The following is a 19,610-nucleotide window of genomic DNA, read 5'->3' on the forward strand; positions in this document are numbered from 1 at the left end:
GCTGACGGTCGGCTTCTGCCGCTGAGGATGCCGGCAGGACGGCTCCAACTGGCCCGATGAACCCGCGTTGCAGGCGCTTCTTTTGCTTTCGGCTGTGCGAAGAGAGGCAGCGGCAGCGTCCTCGGTGGGGGCGTTCGCGCTGCAAAGGGCAGGAAAATGTCAGCCTTTGGGGGGAACCCGATCGGAGTTGCGTGGACCATCCTTGCTCCAAGCTTCCTTCCCCCGTTGCTCGTGCAAGCCGGTAAAATAGGTCCTTACGGTTGTTGTTGTGTCCAACTCTGTGTGACCCCCGTGGACCAAAGCATGTGAGCGCCCCGCCCCCCGTCCTCCACTGTCTCCCAGGGTTTGCCCCAATTCATGTTCATTACGTCGATGACACGATCTAATCCTTTGGCCTTTCCTCTTCCCCAACATCAGGCTCTTCTCCAAGGACCCCCTCTTCTCATTTGGTGGCCGAAGAATTTGAGCTTCAGCTTCTGCCCTTCCAAAGGACACTCGGGGTGGGCTTCCTTCAGGACTGACCGATGGGATCCCCCTGCAGTCCGGGGGGCTTCTCGGGACTCTTCTCCAGCACCGCGATTCCAAAGCTTCCATTCTTCCGCACTCAACAGCCCTCGCGCTTCTTCTCCCTTGCGAAGTTGCACGAGCTTTAGCGATAATTTTCGAAGTGATTGCCATACCAATCTCCACTCTTCCGTTGGCTGAGTTCACTATTCCACATTGCACCAATGACTTTAATCATTTAGGCTGCGTGGACTTCAACTCCCAGAATTCTCCAGTCAGGCAGCCCAAATCAAGAACTCTCCGCCTCTGCAGAAGGGGGGAAGCTTTCCTTGTGCCTACTGTTTAAAGCAGGGGTCTCCAACTTTGGCAACTTTAAGCCTGGCGGACTTTAACTCCCAGAATTCCCCAGCCAACATGGCTGGCTGGGGAGTTCTGGGAGTTGAAGTCCACATGTCTTAAAGTGGCCAAGTTTGAAGACCCCTGAGATTAGTCTCAAAGACAGCCTTTTCTATTCCCCTCCCCCACCAACACCCGGACACTCTGGGGATTGTCCCGAGAGACCCGCCGGTCGCTAGACTTGGAAGAGCGGCCCAAGGGGCGACGCTCGAACGAGCCAGGGGCTTCCCGGTTCCAAGGCGCATGCGCGACGGTAGCCAGCTCGTCAACGAGGAGCGGATAGGGTGGAGCGAAGGCCTACCGACTTAGCGCGCAGGCGCCACCCGGCGAGGGCGGGCAAGGAGCTTCCGGCGCATGCGTCGTGGCTAGTGTCGGCTGAGGGGAGCGCACGCGGTGCCGACGGAGGAGGGCTGCGGGACCGGCAGAGGCGGCTTTGGCCGGGTGAGCGCGGGGAGCCGCGTCTAGCCGACCGGGTGGGGCATCATCGAGGCGGGGAGGGCCGCCGGGTCGGCCGCAGCCTTGTCTGGCCAGGTTGGCGGGTCTTGAGGCTCTCCGGGCGGCCTCCCCCAAAGGCGGGCGGGGGTGGGGGGGCTGGCTGAAGCGCGGGACCGTTTCTCCCGTTACCTCACGGCCTTTGCCTTCTGGAGGGACGGGGGATTCGGGCAACGTGTGGAGCAGCGGTCTCCGCTCTTGGCCGCTTTAAGACTGGTGGACTTCAACTCCCAGAATTCCCCAGCCAGCAGAGCACAGCAGACTAGAGCACAGCAGAGCACGGCTGGGTGCAGAATTCTGGGAGTTGAAGTCCACCAGCCTTAAAGCGTCCAAGTTGGGGGACCCTGGTGTGGAGGGAAGGCAAGTAACAATTTACCTCGGGAGTTCGAGGCCCCGAGGAGCCGGTGGGGGGCTGTTTTGCCGAAGATGCACGGGCTCTCCAAGGCCCAGAGAAAAGGCGGTTGGAAGGGACACCTCAGAGGCCTTCTAGTCCAACCCCCTCCTCAGCCAGGAGACCCTACAACAAATGGGGGTCTCCTGCCAGCCCGCTCTTCTTCGCTGTGTAGTTTGGAAATAAACAATCACCAGCCAAAACTCCCAAGAGAAAACAATGGTAATTTTATTCACATCTTTGCAAAGAGGGTGGACCAGGCACACGCAGGGACAGTGGACGCACCCTAAAATTAAATCAGTGCATTTGCTTTATATTCTCTAGTCCCGTTGCAGATTTACCTCCCACCCTTTTTTTGGAATGTTTCCCACATTCCCAACCTCCAGTGATTCCACTGGTTAATTGATCTTGCGGTCAGGAAATTCCCCCCTTAGTTCTAGGTTGCTTCTCTCCTTGATTCTTCCTAGGAGCCAGGAGGATCGACAGACGGGCCTTAGATGTTCTAGGGCAGGGGTCTCCAACCTTGGCAACTTTAAGCCTGGAGGACTTCAACTCCCAGAATTCCCCAGCCAGCTGGCTGGGGAATTCTGGGAGTTGAAGTCCTCCAGGCTTAAAGTTGCCAAGGTTGGAGACCCCTGTTCTAGGGAACTGCATATAGAACATAGCAGCACTGATTTTGATTTTATACATTGAAAAATACAAATTGGGGGTATTTGGGCTGAAAGGAGAAATTTCCTGACAGAACAATTAATCGGGAATGGGTTGACTCTAGATGTTTTCGGTATCCCCTCACTGGAGGTTTTCAAAAAGAGACCAGACAACCATTTGTTATATGGCATACGGAAGGAGTGTCCAACATTGAGAAGACTTATGGACTTCAATTCCCAGAATTCCCCAACCAGCTTAGCTATGGGAATTTTAGGAATTGAAGTCCACAAATCATAAAATTCCCAAGATTGGATATCCCTGGCATAGGGTCTCCTGCCTGAACAGGGGGTTGGACTAGAAGACCTCCGGGGTCCCTTCCAAACCTTATTCTGTAAGTCTGGTACCCAGCAAACCTGTCCTTTGGGGAGATGAATTCTGCATGAGTCAAGTGTGGGGGAGAGGGTTATGCAGGTCTTATTAGCATTACAGTGCTTTGAATAGTGTGCTTTCCCTTCTACAGCCCATTCTCAGGACCAGGATGTTTGAAGAGCAAGAAGAAGCAGGCGGTCTTCTGACAGACAGCGAGGAAAGTGTCTATTCTGGACTGGAAGATTCTGGAAGTGACAGCCTTACAGAAGAGGAGGAAGACCAGGATCATGGAGCTGAGGAGAAGAAGTCAAAAGGGAAGTTGCGCTCCAGAAATACTCAAGTAAGTTGATCATCTCAGAGGCTGGTAAAGATAATGTTGTTTCTCTGTCTGAGAAAATCAGCCAGTAAAATTGGTTGGCACAGCCATGAAGATTTGTGGGTGGAGGAGGACATCAGCTTTGCCTGCTTGCCCTTCAGGATCACTCTGGGGTGTTTCTACAGTGTTTCCACTGTAACCTACAATCCACAAAACATGTGCCTTGTCATTCATTGTCAAACCATGGTTGATCCAAAGTATTTGGGCAGAATTTCAAGAATGCAATGGCTTGTTTAGGGTTTGGAAAATAATACATTTCTCATTTCATGCACATTTGTAAGAGAATCCAGAATAACGTTGTTCAGTGTGTTCCCTCTGTGTTTGACAGCCTGTAACCCTTAAAGTGAAGCTTAGGATGAGGTAGAAAATGGCTATTTTAGTGAAAGACGTAATCATGCTTTTGTCTGTTCTCATAGGTCATGTCCTAAGGTTCCTGTTTAATCTAGTGCTGCTTCTAATCTAGCCCAGAGTTATGTTACTTCTTTTAGCAGCTATTTCATACTCGTGGCTGGTATGTAGCTTGTTAATGTTGATATTCAAGTCTTTTTCAAATATCTGTTGCAAGATATTTGTAGGTGCAGATTTTTATATGTATGTGGATTTCTTGGGATATTTTTGTTCGAATTGTTAGCAGCCTGGGATGTCCAGGAATAGGTAGCACATAAGAACATATATGCATACAAAAATACTCTCCATAGTACAGTGCAGTCACATTAGATCTTCCTGGGTTTTAGCCAGACCTAGTTCAAGTTTAATAAGCAATCCACCAATCCCTTTATCCAGTTTGTGAATAAAAGCATTGAATAATACTGGTCCCAAGACAGATCCTTGTGGGGATCCCATTGGTTGTTATTATTTAGATGTAGCACACTGAATTCTTTCAGTGTGGTTTGCCAGCCAGTTGTGGGCCTGTGCTCCTGTTGTATCATCCTTTTCTCCCCATTTTTTCAAACCTTTATTGTCAGTGCACAACATGTGTACAATGAGATTGGCTGACGCTCCCTTAGTGCACCCCCCCCCCACCCAACACAATACAACTCACAGTGAAGACAGAAAATCCCATACCCAATAAATCATATCAACAAACACGTAGTCCTATTGCACCAATGTGAACAGGTTGCGCCGGCCCTGCAGTCTATTGCAGTACAAAGTTCTGATGTTATTTCACATTCAGAAGTCTGACATCTCACAGATAAAAACTGTTCTTCAGCCTGTTCATACAAAACTGGCTCTGTTTCTCTATCTCCTGCCCGATGGTAGGAGAGTAAAGAAGTGCTGACCAGGGTGTGAGTCGTCCCTGAGGATTTTCCTCACTCTTCTAAGGCCGCGAGCCCTAGCGAGGTCATCTAGTGCTATCAGGGGGCAGCCCAAGGTGTTTTGTGCTGTGCTCACCACCCTCCGTAACATCTTTCTAACCGCAGCTGTGGTGCAATAAGTGAGGGGTGCTTTTATTGTGGACTGGTAAAAGGAGGTTATCCGTTGTTGTTTCGCCTTGTTTTTCCAGGCCACATTTTAGCAGCCTGTCAATGAGAAGGTCACCTGGAATCTTGTCAGAACCTTTCTTGAAATCAGTGTAGATTATATCCACACAGCTCCTTTCATAACCGTTAGCCTCTGTTGGGCTCTTTATTTTACAAAGCCGCTTTTGGCAATCGTGTTTGTGTTGGACGGGCTTGCGAATGGCCTCCTTTATTGTCTGCTCTAAAACGTTGTCAGGTTTTTGAGTCACCGTCCCATCACGAGAGGGTCCTCTTTCCTGCTGGAAGAGCGGAGTCCCGCTGGCTGGCCTTCCATCCCCTGGCCTCTCCCTGGGCCTGCAGGATTCTCCCAGGACACCTGGCGGAGGCCCCAAGAGCTCTTGGCCCTTCAGCCTGCTGGGGCGTATTTCATCGGGGACCGGCCACATCCGGCTTAGCCGGGGGGGGGTCCCTTCCGCCTCCTTTCTGGCCTGCACCCTCCCCTGCTGAGCTCCTCCCTAGCCTGGGCCACACAAATCGGCTTCCTCTGGATGCAGGTGGGCGTGGGGGGCAAAGGGATCGGAGCTGCTTTGCTTTCCCTTGATTAAGACCACTCACCTCCTTTTACTCCTCAACACTCTCATCATCAGTTGGGTGGACCTCAGGCAGGTGAGTTCATGCTGGTCCTTCCTTCTTCCTCCCTGATTTTGTTGTCTTCCTCTAAAACTGTGGCCTGTGGATTTTGGGGCCCTGGCTTGGCTGTCGTGCTTGCAGCATAACTCCTCAGGAGAGAGAAACCTGGGGAAGGAGCTGAGATTTGGCCTTGGGGAGTGCAGCTGTCCTGTTTGAGGGCTGATGAGCTGACCTGGCCTGCTGGGGGGCAGATAGAGGCAGCGTTCCAATCGGTCGAGACTGTTGCATGTAAGCGTTGAGGACTAAAGCAGGGAGCCTGTTTCCTTGGCAGCTGGTTTGACTCCTGAAGAAAAGGAGAGAGAAACGGAGATAAGTTGCCCCATTTTAGCAAGTCTTTCAGAAGGTACTGATGGAGAGAAACATTCTAGTAAGCGTTCGAGAGAGAGTAAGTGTTGTGTGGTCACCATTTCCTGGCCCCGAAGGTGGAGAACAGAGTAAAGGGAGCAATGTGAGACTTCCCAGAGGAAGCCTGTGTGAATTCTACTCAGAGCGACCGTGAAAGTAGAGAAACGAGATCCCGGGGAGCAGAGGCGGCTTTCTTTCTCACCATGACAGAACTTTCATTGGAAAGCAAAAATAGAAAAGGAAGGAAAAGCATCGAGGAGGGTGTTTCTGCCTGGCCCTCTGATTTTTTCCAGCTGAAATAAAGGAAAATTAAGTCCTGGATATTAATCCAGTTTCTAAGATAGAGGTTCAGGTCAAAATTGCATCAAAATAATTCAAAATTATGAGGGAGATGTGCGATTATGCTCCATAACTTTTCTGCAAAATGTGATATAGCAGTGAGAATGGTGCCACACCAATCATTATAAATTTATCTTTATATTGATACCAACAACTGAACTTTCCATTCATTTATTGGTTTTTCACGTAACGGTTTCATGTTTTTGCATGAAAAACTGACAAGCTCTAACATCAGATTAAAGGACAAGGTTCCATCTTTATTTGGTCTCTGGACTGGGCTATTTGGCTTTTCTCTTGTGAACCGCATTATATCCTGGTGGAATCTCTCCCCGTGCTCATCCCTCACTGCCCCACAGTTCAAAGGGGAATAGTCTAAATGCGAGTGTAAGAAGTGAATTTTCGATGACACGTTTGCACCAAGTGCTTTGTAGGACCTAAGCAAACTTTCCACATCTTCTTGACTCGTCCTCTGCCTTGCTGTTCTCAAAGTGAAGATAAATTTATACATTTCCAGGTGGTACCGTTTTCATTCTTCTACTATACTCTGTCCAGATAAGGCATCATGATCATTAGGCTCCTCCCTCCCTTGCAGGCAAATGTACCCACCTGTGTATAAATCATTATTGTGAAATATCTTGAAAACTTTATCCAACCAGCACCTTTATCACCTGTTTTCTAATTCATCTAATCAAAATAGGTAAAATTAACACATTTTATCTTGGAGGTGGATAATTTCCCCAAAATTGTAAACCAGGGTGGGTTGTAGGTAAGCTCTGCAGATCAGCCTTCTCTTGGGGCTATTCTTTGTTTAATCTGAGGCTTGAGGTAACAGGGCTCGCTTGAGGGCTCCTTCCCCCTCGACGTAGGGGCCACGCAGGCCCTTGGCAGCAGCTTGCTGCTCCCGTATGAGCGGCAGGTGGAGGACCACCAGCACACACCACCTGTGCATACTCATCCTGCTCTTGCTGATTACCCAAGTGCAGCTACTGGAGGATGGGTTTCCCTCACTCTATGCAGATTCATTCTGGTGCGATTTATCATTTTCATCCAGGAATTTGCCCTCTCTTTTTATAGGCACAAACTGACTCTGCTGGTACAAATTGCAAAGTAGTTTTTTTAACTACTTTGCAATTTGTACCAGCAGAGTCAGTTTGTGCCAAGAACTCTTTCCTGCCCTGATTGGTGCACTTACCATTAAGTTGTCCTAGTTGTGCATCCTGCTCTTGCAATGCCTGCTCCTGTTAACTCTGAGTTCAAATGGCCATTGGTCTCTTGTTCCAAAAGGGAAAGGAAAATAAATCTCTAATATTAGAAACAAACGTTTACTTGGGTGCACCAAAGCTAGTGAAAGATCCAGTCTTGAGATGAGCTTTAACTAGGGCAATAGCACTAGCACTTAGACTTGCATACCCCTTCACAGTGCTTTCCAGCCCTCTCTAAGCAGTTTACAATCTGGGTCCTCATTTTACCCACCTTGGAAGGACGAAAGGCTGAGTCCACCTTGAGCTGGTCAGGATCAAACTCCTGATCAAACTTTGAGCAGAGCTGGCCTGCAATACTGCACTCTAACCACCTGTGTGCAACATAATGAATGAAGGCTAATGGAGTTCTCAGGGCCCTGGCACACGGGCTTTTTTCTTTGCCTTGGGAGCCAGGTGATTGGAAACCCAAATGGAGAAAAGGTGGAACAAATGTGTTCACTGATCTTTCAGAGGCTTTTGTTAGCTTGGTGTAAAATGACAGCAAGGTTGGGGGGGATCAGAAATAGCAGCCAGATTGTGTGCCTCCACCTCACCTGAGTATAAATGTTAGGCACATTTTTCTTATGGCGAAATGTTGGTAACATTTGACTTTGTTCGCTTTAAACAAGAGACAAATCTTTGGAGAAGCCTATCAAAGAACAGTGAGGGAGCTATATGAGGATCCTTTTTGTGGATTTTCTGCATTTAACACAATTCTTCCACATAGACTAGTGTCTAAACTTCTGGACCTTGGGCTTTCTAATTCAATCTGCCTTTGGATTATGGATTTCCGGTCTGGCCGCTCACAGAGGGTCAGATTAATCACGCCTCTTCAGCCCTTATTCTTCACACTGGTACACCACAAGCAATAGTATTACTGCTAAATTTGCAGATGATACAACAGTGGTGGGACTCATCTCAGAGGGGGGATGAGTCTGCCTACCGAGATGAGGTGGACCAATGGTTGCTTTCGTGGTGTGGAGACAATAACTTGGTCCTCAACACCAATAAGACCAAGGAGCTTATAGTGGACTATATAGAAGGAACAGATCAGACATCCAGCCCTTGCTTATCAAGGGAGGCCGAGTGGAGCAAGTGGCCGGTTTTAAGTTTCTGGGTGTTACCTAAAAGAGGACCTGACCTGGGGGGCTCCCATTGCAGCCCTGGTCAAAAGGGCCCAGCAGAGATTAGACGACCTGAGGCTTCTCGGAAAACAACAACTGAATGAGAAACTGCTGGTGACCTTCTACCGCTGCACCAGAGAGAGCATCTTAACTTCCTGCACCTCTGTATGGCTTGCCAATTGCACAGGGGCAGATAGGACGGCACTCCAGAGGGTGAACATCATTGCCCAGAGGATCCTGGGTTGCCCTCTCCCCTCTTTGGAAGAGCTTTAGAGCTCCCGCTGCCTTAAGGAACTTCAAAACATCCTCAAAGATCCATCTCATCCTGGGAACCCTTTTTTTTTGAACTATTACCATCTGGCAGACGGTACAGAATAATAATAAAAACAAGGACAAATAGGCTGAAAAGCAGCTTCTATCCCAGGGCAGGGGCTCTTTTGAATTTTGCTGTATAGTGCAGTGTTGGTGTGGTGTTGGGTTTCCGGTTCAATGTGTGAAGGGTAAAGGATGTGTGTTTGTGTTTATTTTCATGGTCATGATGTGCACTGAAGATGGTGTTTGATTTTGTTGTACGAGGTGCAATGACAATAAAGTAGAGTAAACTAAACCAAAGTAAACTAAAAACAAAGGTGATCGGGGAGAATTTTTTTGTATTTATAGAACTCTTTGAACAGCAGATACTTGGAAAATATTTCTTTTTTTCTTTTTAAACAAAGTTTTTATTTTTTACAACAAACATACCAACAAATCATAAAAACGTAAAACCCTCTTTCAATTATATATATATATATATATATAGTGTGTCAGTTGGTTACGGTCTTTGGTGCTATCCTTTTTTTACCATTACTCACAAGTTATATAAATTCTATCTTATCGGTCTAACTTGTGCTTATATAATATCAATTATTAAACATTCATTTGACTATTTGGAAAATATTTCTGAAAATGGCTATCCTGATTGTAGGATTGAAAGGACATTGCAGAACTTCAGCCGGCCCTAAAGTTTGCTTCAGAGCAGTCGAGTTTCCTCCTTTCCCAGCATCGGGATGCGCCCCAGTGAACATCGGTGCTGGGGGAGCTTCCAAGGACAGCCCCCCCCCTCTCTAGGCGGCTGCTCTGATGAAAGACAGGTCCTTGTTTTGCGAGGAATCTGGTGGACCGTGTAAACCTCCCCGAGGCCAAGCCGAACAATCTTCCCTCCGCAGGGTGATTAAGCAGCAGACGGGCCTCCTCCATCCGTTCAGCAGCTGAGCTGCCATGCGGCTGCTTGCTCCCTGCAGCCATTTGCGGTGTCGAAGGTGGTTTTCAGCACCAGCCATTGTTCCGCTCTTTCCTCCCGTTGCCTGCAGCTCTGCTGAATCAGCCGTGCTGCGCAGTGACCTGACCTCTTCACCCACCCACCCACCCCCGCAGGGCCCCTGCCACGACTTCTTCCGATTGCTTTCCTGGCGAGGAGTTGGTTGCATGCTGCCCTCTGGTGGTCTCCATGCCCACCTTCCCGTCTGGATTTATCAAGTGGTTGCTTGGTGCAAGGGATGATCCTGCCTGGGGACTAGGAAGTAGCTGTTCAGCGGAAAACCAAGACAGAGCGAAATTCAGGAGCCCAAAGAATGCAGGATGTTTCGATGGGATCCGAAACGTCTCCGAGAGAAAACATTACGTGATTCTTGACAAAAGCTGCAAAGCAAAGCTTATGTCTTCTTCCCCAGGGCGAATCACGCGCCCTGGTATGTGAAGGCAGCCTCCTAGACCAGAAGACTTAACAGCAGCAAGTATGGAGACATAGTTGGCCAAGCCTGGAAGGACACTTTGGGGAGACATTAGTAGAGAGACGGTTGTTGATATGTGGAGCAGAGAAGAGCTTGGCACCGCCCGTCCTGGTTCTCTTCCACATAACTTGGGCCAAACATCAAGGAAGCTTTTGGCATCAAGCGCAGGGCTGGCTGGCACGTGCCTGTCCTCAGAGCACTATGTCCTCCAATGTACCGAGAGAGCAGTTCAAGTCCTGGAAGAGCTAGAAAGGCCTAGAGCCCCCTGGACTGGCCCTAGGAGAGGAGGAGACCTTGGGCCTCTGTTGCAAGGGCTTTGCTGTGCAGAGACCCCTTCCTGCCTCCTGCTCCAAGCCCACGGATGGGCTTGGAAGGGAAACAGAGAGGCAGACAAAACCTCTTTGATGCCAAAAGCCTGGGAAAAAAATTACCTCTGGTCTGCTTTTTTCAAAGACTTTCCTAAAGCCTTTGTTTTTGCTGTAATCCCATCTTCTGGTTGGCCCTGGACTTTCTAGGTCCTCCCCCCACTTTCTCCCCTCGGCCAGGAGGGTGGAAGTCAGAGGGGGCACATGGGACCGTATTATAGGCTGCTTCTAGCAGAAGGTGATCACACACTGTGCGGATTTTACTACTCCCAGGAGGAGCGTTTTGTGCGGCTGCCTTCCTGATTGTTCCACCAAAACCTCTGGCAAAACCCTCTCCAGGCTGGGTCCCCTTTGAGCGGGGGAGGAGGAGGGCAGATCTCTTTTCCAGCAAAGGATGTGCAGTTTTTCCTGCACCCGCACGCTAGGCCAGAGTGTGGGTGCAGTTTGGGCTGCCAGGCCGTGGGCTGGAGTTTGGCAGATGGGCCACGGCTGGATCCCGTCCTGTCCCAAAATCTCAGTGTGGAGTATTTTCACACGCTGAGCCCCGGGCGATTCTGGAGGAGGCCTTCCTTGGGTCTGGGGGCTGCCCAGAGGGCGGGACTCGTCCTAGGCGCTGGCCAGAAGGTCCCCTGGGAGGGCACGAAGGCAGCAGCTTTCCTGGGGGGTTTTTTTTTTGGATGTAGCAGAACAGACGAGTCGAAAGGGATGGCTGTGGATGGACCGGGTGACCTCCTCCAGTGGAAGCATCTGCAGCAGCTCAGCGCCCTCTGCCATTTGAGCTCCCGTTTCATGTGTTTTGGCTTCGCAACGGCTGCAGCGGTATTTTATCCCCACTTCCAAATAATGAAGGGTCCATCATCTGACCTTGTCGAAAAGAATTGCAGAATAAAGCAGGGTTGTCAGTGCCTCCTGTCAGTCGGTTTCCTTGCAAAACATGAGAGGGAACCTGGTGGCCCTTCTTCAGACCAACACATTTTAGTGCAAGGCCGAAGTTTTGGAAATTCGTAGCTCGCTTACACAGTCTGTGGCTGGATGGGGGGAGGGTTTCAATTCGGATTGCAGGGAGGAGAAATCGGGATGATTTTGCAGATTGCATGGGAGACATTATTGGTGAAACATTGTGATGTGCTAAAAACCATTTGTGTTTGCTGAAGTCCTGAAACCTTTTGATGTGTGTAAGTTCAGCATCCCCTCACTCAGTGGTGGTGGAAGCTGGTGGGAGGCTGAAATGTTCTGACCTTCATTTGCCTCTGTTTAGAGCGAAGAGTCCAACCGAGGCAACATGGAGACCCGGGGACTTCTTCCGCTCCCAGAATCCCCCAGCCAGCCTTGGGGGTTGAAGGCCCCAGGCCTTGAAGGGCGCTCCTGCTTGAGAGTCCTGCTATCCCGTGCGTATCCATCCATTCTTGCCTTTCCTTCGGATTGGCCCCCGCTCCCCCCTCCCCTCAATAGACCAGCACTGGCCCTCCTCTCGCATTGTCTGCAACCAGAGGCCTTCGCGTCTTTGGGTGGCCCAGGGAGCGACCTTGAGGGGGGAGGGGGGGAGATGCTGCCTGGGGGGAAGATCAGATAAAAGGCAGAGGAGTCCACAGCTGCTTAAGGGACCAAGGAAGGAACTTAAAAAGGATCCCCTCTAATGTATCAGACTCCAACAGCAGGAGATCCGCATTTTGAGACTTGCCCGATCCTGTTAATGTAGCCTCAGAGTCAAGTAGAATTAGCTCATCTGGTCCTGTTTCCTGTCTGGCTTACCTGGGAGGGCTGACAGGAAAAGAGGAAGGAGCTCTTTCTTTCTTTCTTTCTTTCTTTCTTTCTTTCTTTCTTTCTTTCTTTCTTTCTTTCTTTCTTTCTTTCTTTCTTTCTTTCTTTCTTTCTTTCTTTCTTCTTTCCCCCGCCCCCTTTCTTTCTTTCTTTCTTTCTTTCTTCTCCCCCAGTCTTTCACGATGATGGACTCTTCCAGCAGAGGAGAGAATCCCTGGGCTGCCCGGGGCTCTTCGGCAGCAGGGAGAGCGCGGCAGGCCGGTCTGGTTCTATAGGTTCTCCCGAGACAAGCGTGTGGCAGCGGCTCCTTGGTGCGAAAGCCCCCCACCCTGCCCCGGTCAGGGTTTGGTTTTTTTTGTTTTTTTTTGGTGATTGCAGGTAGTCCTTGACTTACCTGTTCATTTAGTGGCTGTTCAAAGTTACAACAGCATTGAAAAAAGGGATGGTTGCAGCAGCCCCCATGGTCATGTGATCAAGATTCAGACACTTGTCAACTGACTCCTATTTATGACGGCTGCAGCGTCCCAGGGTCATGCTTGTGCAGGGGGTTGGAGTAGAAGACCTCCAGGATCCCTTCCAGCTCTGTTGTTCCGTTATGGGATGCCCTTTTGAGACCTTCTGGCGAGCAAATTCCCCAGGGAATTCAGGTTCACTTAACAACCATGTCACTAACTTAACTGCAGCGATTCACTTAACAACTATGGCAAGAAAGGTCGTAAAATGGACAAAATTCACTTAACAAGCAACAGAAACATTGAGCTCAATTGTGCTTGTAAGTTGAGGACTACCTGGACTTGTCTCTGGAGCTAAGAGGAGCCATGAAGGTACGGAGGGTGGCTAGACGTTTCTTTCTTCAAGTTCTGTTCCACAATATCATAGATGTCAGATCGTTTGGCTGTTGCTTTCACTCAGGTAAATGCTTCTGGCTTCCTGAGCTTGTCTCCTGGGTCTGGTCCCTTCTGCATGCACATAATTGGGTCGCCCTAAGGAGTCACAAACATTCAAATCCTTGGCGGAAGGGAGACGTAAGCGGCACGAGGCGTCAGGCCGAACAAGAGGCTGTTCCTTCTGTCAACAATGCATCGTCACCGTCTTGGCTGAAGAGCAGAGGGGCCATAAACAAAGGCGGATCTACATGTCCCAGGATAATGTTGCAGGCTCCAGTCTGGGTCACTCACTGGGACCAGAACTTTAGCCTTCCGAGCTTTCGGACTTGTGCTGGAGCCCATCCTCAGGGAACTTCTATACAACCTCAAGGAGCTGGCTGAACCCAAATGGTGGGGAAAGTTTTGTTCCAGAACTTGATTCCCACAGGAGCCAATCGCTCACTCCTCGCTCCTTGGAATCCTCCCCTCTGTTCTGGGATATTAATGTTTATGTTTACGTGCATTGGAGTGAAAGAGATTACAAGAGAGCAAGTGGGGGGATGATGTGGGGTACGCATGGAAAGGAACCCCTTAGTGCCAGCTGTTTGCTCAGGCTTTTTAGAAGCCCAAAAAGGGGGGGAGGGGGCCTTAGGGTGAAATGGATTAGGGGCTTGCCAATTTCAGGGTGTTAATTCACTTCTTTGGGGAGGAGAGCACTTAGGAAAACCCTAGCTGGTTTAAATAATGGCTCTGCTCTGTGAGGGGAAATGACTCCACTCGGGAGGGAGAAGGGAACTGGGTCAGGTGGTGGGACACAGGCCATTATGCGCTTGCAACTGAGGGGATCCCCCAAAGCCCCCTTGAAATCTTAGCAAAAGTGAAGAATGGGCTCACTTATGTGTGGCTGTTTGGGGGATCCCTGTCACCAGAATACAAATCAGGTGGGGGGGAAAGGGGTCGTTTTTCGACTCCCTCCAGCAAAGTTTATATAACTTCTTAGTTTTTGCTTCACGGAGTGTGGCTGTCCTGGCACTAAAACAGAGAACTGTGTAATTTCTGGGCCTCCCCAAATCCCACCTTGGTGCTTCTTCCACTTGCTTTGGTGCTTGATGGCAGAGTAAACCCAGCAGGCTGACTTTCCCTGTAATGGCAACTGTCTAAGGGACAATTAGGGCGTGAAGGTTTTGGCGTTATTGGTTTGTGCTTTTCCACTGTCTGGCCCTCCACTAGCCGAGGGCAGCTGCAGGTGGAGTGGGCAGGTGGGGCAGGTGGGAGGCCAGGAGGTGTGCTGTGAAGGGAATCATTCCTCCCTTGCGTGGCTTCTGGCTCCTCCACAGAGCCTGCGAAGGTCTCCAGGCACGTCTGCTGCAGCCCTCGCTGCCTTTGCCCGATAACTGTTCCTGTGCTCCTGTTTTGCAGGCTGGAGAAGCACCAGAGTTGGGTACAGCAGCAGATCAACGAGAGCCTCCCTTGCAGAATGAGTACGAGGAAGACAGCTCTGACGAGGAGGTAAGATCGCCTCGGCTCCTTCGTGTGGTCAAGCAGCCACGGGGCTTCTTTGGCCGGGTGGTCCGAAGTGCGTCCAGGCCAGTCCGCCAGCAAAGGCGGCTGCCTGCTGCAGGGAGACGGAGGATAAGGGCTGGTTGCGTGGCCCTTCGCTGGACTCAGGGAGGGGTGCTGGGCAGCTGGCCTGTGCTTTCTAGGGAGGCTGGCTGGAGGCAATGGATGCCCTGGACCCCTTCCGGGCTGTGATCCAGCAGGGAGGCTGGCGGGTGACTTTTGTGGCCTCCGAAGGGGAGTCCTTCCTCCCCTTTGCCCCTGGTCTCCCCATTGGGGCTTTCAGACTGCCCACCGGGGCCTCCCGGGGGAGTGGCGGGGTGTGTGTGTGTGTGTGTGTTGGGAGTGAGGGCTGACCAGGGTGAGACCTGGAGAGGAGGTCCCTGAGTTCTGTAGTTCATTTAGCGACTGTTCAAAGTTACAGCAGCTCTGAGAAAAGTGACCAATGACCGTTTTGCACATTGACGGCCATTGCAGCCTCCCTCTGGCCATGTGACCCATCCAAATTCTGATGCTTGGCAACCGATTCATATTTATGACCGTTGCAGTGTCCTTCTGACAAGCAAAGTCAGTGGGGAAGCTGGCTTCACTTAACCACCGTGTGACTAAGTTAATGGCTGCAGTGATTCACTTAACGACAGTGGCAGGGACCCTCTTAGACTGGCCGTGAGGTCAGGAGGAGAATCTTAGGAATACGGTGGCCGAGGAGAGTTACACACGCTGGCTTGATGGCGCCAATCTCGCCCTTTTGACCCAGCAGAAACCAAGATGTGGAAGCGATTAGTCTGGAATAGAGGTTGAGAGCGTCATGGAATATATATATATATATGGGCCTACCAAATGTGCGCGCGGGTAAATGTCTTAAGCATAGCCCAAGTTTGCAGCACTTTCATGTTGGAGTCCAAGGTCTCTCCTTCCCAGCCAGTCTCTTTCGGGGCCCCAGCGGTGGGGAGGAAGGAGACGGTTCAGAAGCGGTTGACATCCGAGGGGCTTCCGGGGGCTTTGCTCCTGCTCGCCGGCCCACCCACTTTTCTGGAATTGCGTCTTTCTGTCTCCCAGCAGAGCCCGACGCGGTTTCTGCTCCCTGTGCCCAGGATGTAGTCCTAGTAGTAGCACGGTGTCCGCGGTCACTGCCACGCTCGTGTAAAACCGCTTGCAAAGCTGCAGCCCTGGCAGGGCCTGCATCCCAAGGGGACGAATGGCCGTCTTGGAGGGGCTGCCAGCCGCATTCCTGATTGGCTGCCAAGTTGCCACAGACCCTCCCTCCGGGGACGTGCTGTCATCGTCGGGAGGGGCAGGGCAGAGCCCGTCAGTTGATTGAGGGGCGTGTGATTAGAAATGGGGCAGGGAGAAAAGGGGGGGCTTAGCGGAGGGGCCCAGAGCACTTTGCAATTTGGTGAGAAACGGTTTGGTGAAGCGAGGCCTTGCAACCAAAGGGGGAAAACGGAGGGGGAGGGTCTCCAAGGGGAAAGGATGGCTGAGGAGTGAAGGGACTTAAATTGTGGGGCGGGGGGGTGTCCTGCGGTGGCTGAGAGACAGGAGCAGCCAGGAAGAAAAGGAGTTGAGCCTTGGCCACCTGTGCTTTGCAGGGTGGGCCTGGAGCACAAGTGTGCTGAGAAGTCGCCACCTTTGCCGTTTCCCAGCATTCCTTCTACTTTGCCCCCTCTGTCCCCTGGGGGATTGTGCTCCACACACACACACCCATCACCAGTGTCCGTGCCTGCTGTGCCCGGGCAGCTGCCTCCATCAGTTCCCAGATGCAGTGGCAGACGGTGGTGCTTTGTGATGAAGTCATGGGTTTAGAAAGAGAAGCCCTTCCAGCTTTGCAACTTGGTCTATGTGTGTGTGTCTGTCTGTCTGTCTGTCTGTCTGTCTGTCTCCCTCCCTCTCTGAATTGGAGGGGGGCCAGAGACTCCTTTCCCCGCGCTCTGTGAGACAGGACAAGGCCCCTAGTGCCAGGCAACCGCCCCTTATGGGCTTTCGAGCTGTATGCACATAGTTATGAGATGGAAGGTAATGCAGACACGTGCTTAGGAACCTTAGGGTTCTGTGGACACCCCAGGGTGGAGAGGAGGGGGCTCCAGTGTGGTTGCAGGGTCTCTCTGGCGCGAGGTAGCCCCGCTTCCTCCTTCCTGGGGCCCTTGCTCAGTTCCTCCCCCTTCTGCCCGCCTCCTTCCCCTCCCCTCCCACCTGGGGGGCTGTGGAAGCGCTTGACAACACTCAGCAGTGCAGACTAAACTTCCTGCCCCTGAGCTCTGCTCCGTTGGCAGCCCTGGCGCTCTGCCTGGCACCTGCCCAAGTCGGCTCCTGCTGCTGCTGCTGCTGCGTGTTCTGGGAGGAGACCCAGCAAGACGAATGGGCTTCCTGGCGGGGCTCGGCCGGGCCCTTTATAGCCTCTTGGCCCACCTCCTAGGGCTGGGCAGGTACAGTCAGGTGGAACGTGAGCGGGAGGGGCTTTTCTTTCCCTGCCCCAAATGGGCCAAGGAAGGCCTCCCCCCCCCCTCCCCTTCAGCCGCTGGAGATGAATGGCCAGGAGCTGGAGAGGCTGTCAAGGCCACGCGGGGAGGAAGCAGTTTGGGGCCCTTGTTTGCTTCTGCTTCCTCCCAGAATGACTATTCCATATGTCGGCGGATAAGCAAACCCCCCCTCCCCCTCTCCCATTGAGGGCTCCTCCGTGAGGGGGCTGTTCCAAGCCCCCTCCCTGCCCTTGCCTGGGATGCAGCTGACTGGGGGGAGCCCTCCTTCCAATAGCAGAGAGCAGGGGGGAGGGGGGCGCCCTGCCGGGGTCTCCGAAGGCATCAGCCGGCCAGCCTATAGGGATCTGCTCGGCCAGATCTTTTCAGTTTTATTGAGGTTTTTTTTCCCCTAAGAGATTCTAGGATGGTGGGCAGAATTGTTTTCGATTTCAAATAAATGACAACTGAAACGTTTAGAAGTGTTTTAACTGGCCAACCGAGCGAATAACCTGGACTCCAATTGGTGCTCTGGGGGTTCCCTTTCCTTTTTTCTGGGCACCCCCAGGCTAGCGCACCTTGAGGGTTTGATGGGTCCTGAGCTGCTAGCCTGTCGGAGGCCCCACACGCCCCGGTGGGTGTCCCTGGCACTCTAAGGGCCCAGGCAGGTCAAGGGCACCGGGGCGGCTGCAAAGACTCCCAGTAAGGGTGAAGCTGGTGGTGGGGTGCCCCCTGCAGGCCAGGAGTTGATGCAACGCCTAGAATCCGTTTGACCTGGACCTGAAGGCGCCTGAGCCGGTTCTCCTGGAGAGTCCAGAGAAGGGCCCCCCCTGGGAGCTGCTTCCGGTTCTTTCATCCACGATTGGGCTGGAGTAGTTGGGCGGGGGGTGGGGGGTGGAGCTGCCTTTTTTTTAAATGCAGATTTTGTTTTTGCTTTTCCTCCGGCCTCCATTTTTCTGAACCTTGGCAGGAAAGGGCTTCTTTCTCTATCGCTGCCTCCTGAGGTCCAGCTGGGTGACCTCAGGGGGAGGGGGAGGGGCTGGAGATTTGAGGCCATCCTGTCCGGCTGGTCTTGTGAGTGGGAAACCCACGAGGGCCAAACAGCCACATCACCGTTTTTAAAAAGGGGACCCCCAAAAGCCAGGGAGAAACACAACCGGTCCGCTGGAGGAAGAGCAGCAGCAGAAGTTTCCCAGAGTGTTTTGAGAAGGCCGGCAGGATTTCCAGGCCCTTCCCAGGGGTTCTCCTTCCTTGGATCATTGGTTGCCTGGTTAAAGAAACAGAAGGAAAAGGTGGTTTTTCTCCAGGGTAGCTTTTCTGCCTAATAAAGCAGGTCTCCGGGAGCCCCTGTTTTGCCCTCCAGCTGTGGGAATGGCTGCAGTTCAGATTTTGAGCTGCTCTTCTGGCTAATGGCGAAGAAATGGCTCTGAAACCTTTGATACGTTTTCTTCGTTAGGTTTGTACGCCTTCCTTCCTCCCTTCCTTCCTTCCTTCCTTCCTTCCTTCCTTCCTTCCTCCCTCCCTCCCTCCCTCCCTCCCTCCCTCCCTCCCTCCCAGGAGCTCAGGGCAGTTGCTTCCTTCGGCCACTTTTCCCAACAGCAACCTGGAGGGGTCAGGGGCCTGTGGACATCCGGAGTGCCCTGGCTGAGCCGCTGGGAGCCCTTTTGACGGGGGAACTTGGCCTGTGGCTCCTGCTGGAGGAGGGAGAGCCTGCCGGTAGGTGGGCTTCCCACCCCGGAAGTCACGTAGTCCAGGCGGAGGGCGGTTTGGGCCTCTCCCGGCAGGCAGCTGCCCTTTCCGTTTGAAGTGGGTGTGGTGGGGCCCCGGGCAGGGTAAGAGATGCCCCCCAAGACAAAGGAGAGGAATCACTTGGCCTGCTTCCGCCCCCCCTCCCAGCCCCCCCATCCCAAGACGGAATCTCGAAATCCTCGCATAGAAGAAGCATCTTGATGTGGAAGGAGGAGGAGGAGGAGGGGGGGGGGCTGGCAGGGAGAATTTCTTTATCCTGGAAAAAATGACATCAGTGAATAGCTAAAAACGATCATCTTTCTCTGACCCAGAAAGGGAGAGAAAACCCACAGCAGCTTTGAGATGAAGAGTGGAAAATTTTCCCCCCATTTATTTCCCCCCTCTGTGCGTTGGATCTGTCTCAGCTTACAGGCTGCCCTTTTGGAAAGACCGGCTGCCTCCGTTTCAGGGGGTCTGCAGGGACCCTGGCCTCGCTGCTGCCAAAACCAGGGTTGCTGGGGGGGGGGGGAGGAAGGAAGGAAGGAAGGAAATAGGTGTAATCTAGCCAGCTCTGCGTCTGGCATGCTCGGCATCTCTGTCTGGCAGTGGTGCGTCCAGCCTTTCCCTACCATTTGGGGCTTGCCCCTTTGAAATCCGTGGCCCTGTGCAGGTCCTGGGTCTGTGTGGCATATAAGCCTCAATGCCAAGACTTAGGTTCCTTTTAACTCTGCAACCG

General features: G+C 52.0%; 1 protein-coding gene across 1 annotated transcript in view; it reads left to right on the plus strand.

Annotated features, from left to right (window-relative positions):
- Positions 1-446: 446 nt before the first annotated feature.
- Positions 447-19,610, plus strand: part of BOP1 (BOP1 ribosomal biogenesis factor) — a 49,771-nt gene continuing 30,607 nt past the window's right edge. Inside the window, 3 exon segments of the mRNA XM_087958918.1 lie at positions 447-1,341; positions 2,952-3,140; positions 14,556-14,645. Of these exon segments, the coding sequence (XP_087815044.1) occupies positions 2,970-3,140; positions 14,556-14,645 (261 nt within the window). The 5' untranslated portion in view covers positions 447-1,341; positions 2,952-2,969.

This window comes from Notechis scutatus, chromosome 3 (genome assembly GCF_049901735.1).
Source record: "Notechis scutatus isolate UNSWTSFEM ecotype Mainland chromosome 3, rNotScu1.2, whole genome shotgun sequence".
In the NCBI taxonomy this organism is placed as follows: Eukaryota; Metazoa; Chordata; class Lepidosauria; order Squamata; family Elapidae; genus Notechis; species Notechis scutatus.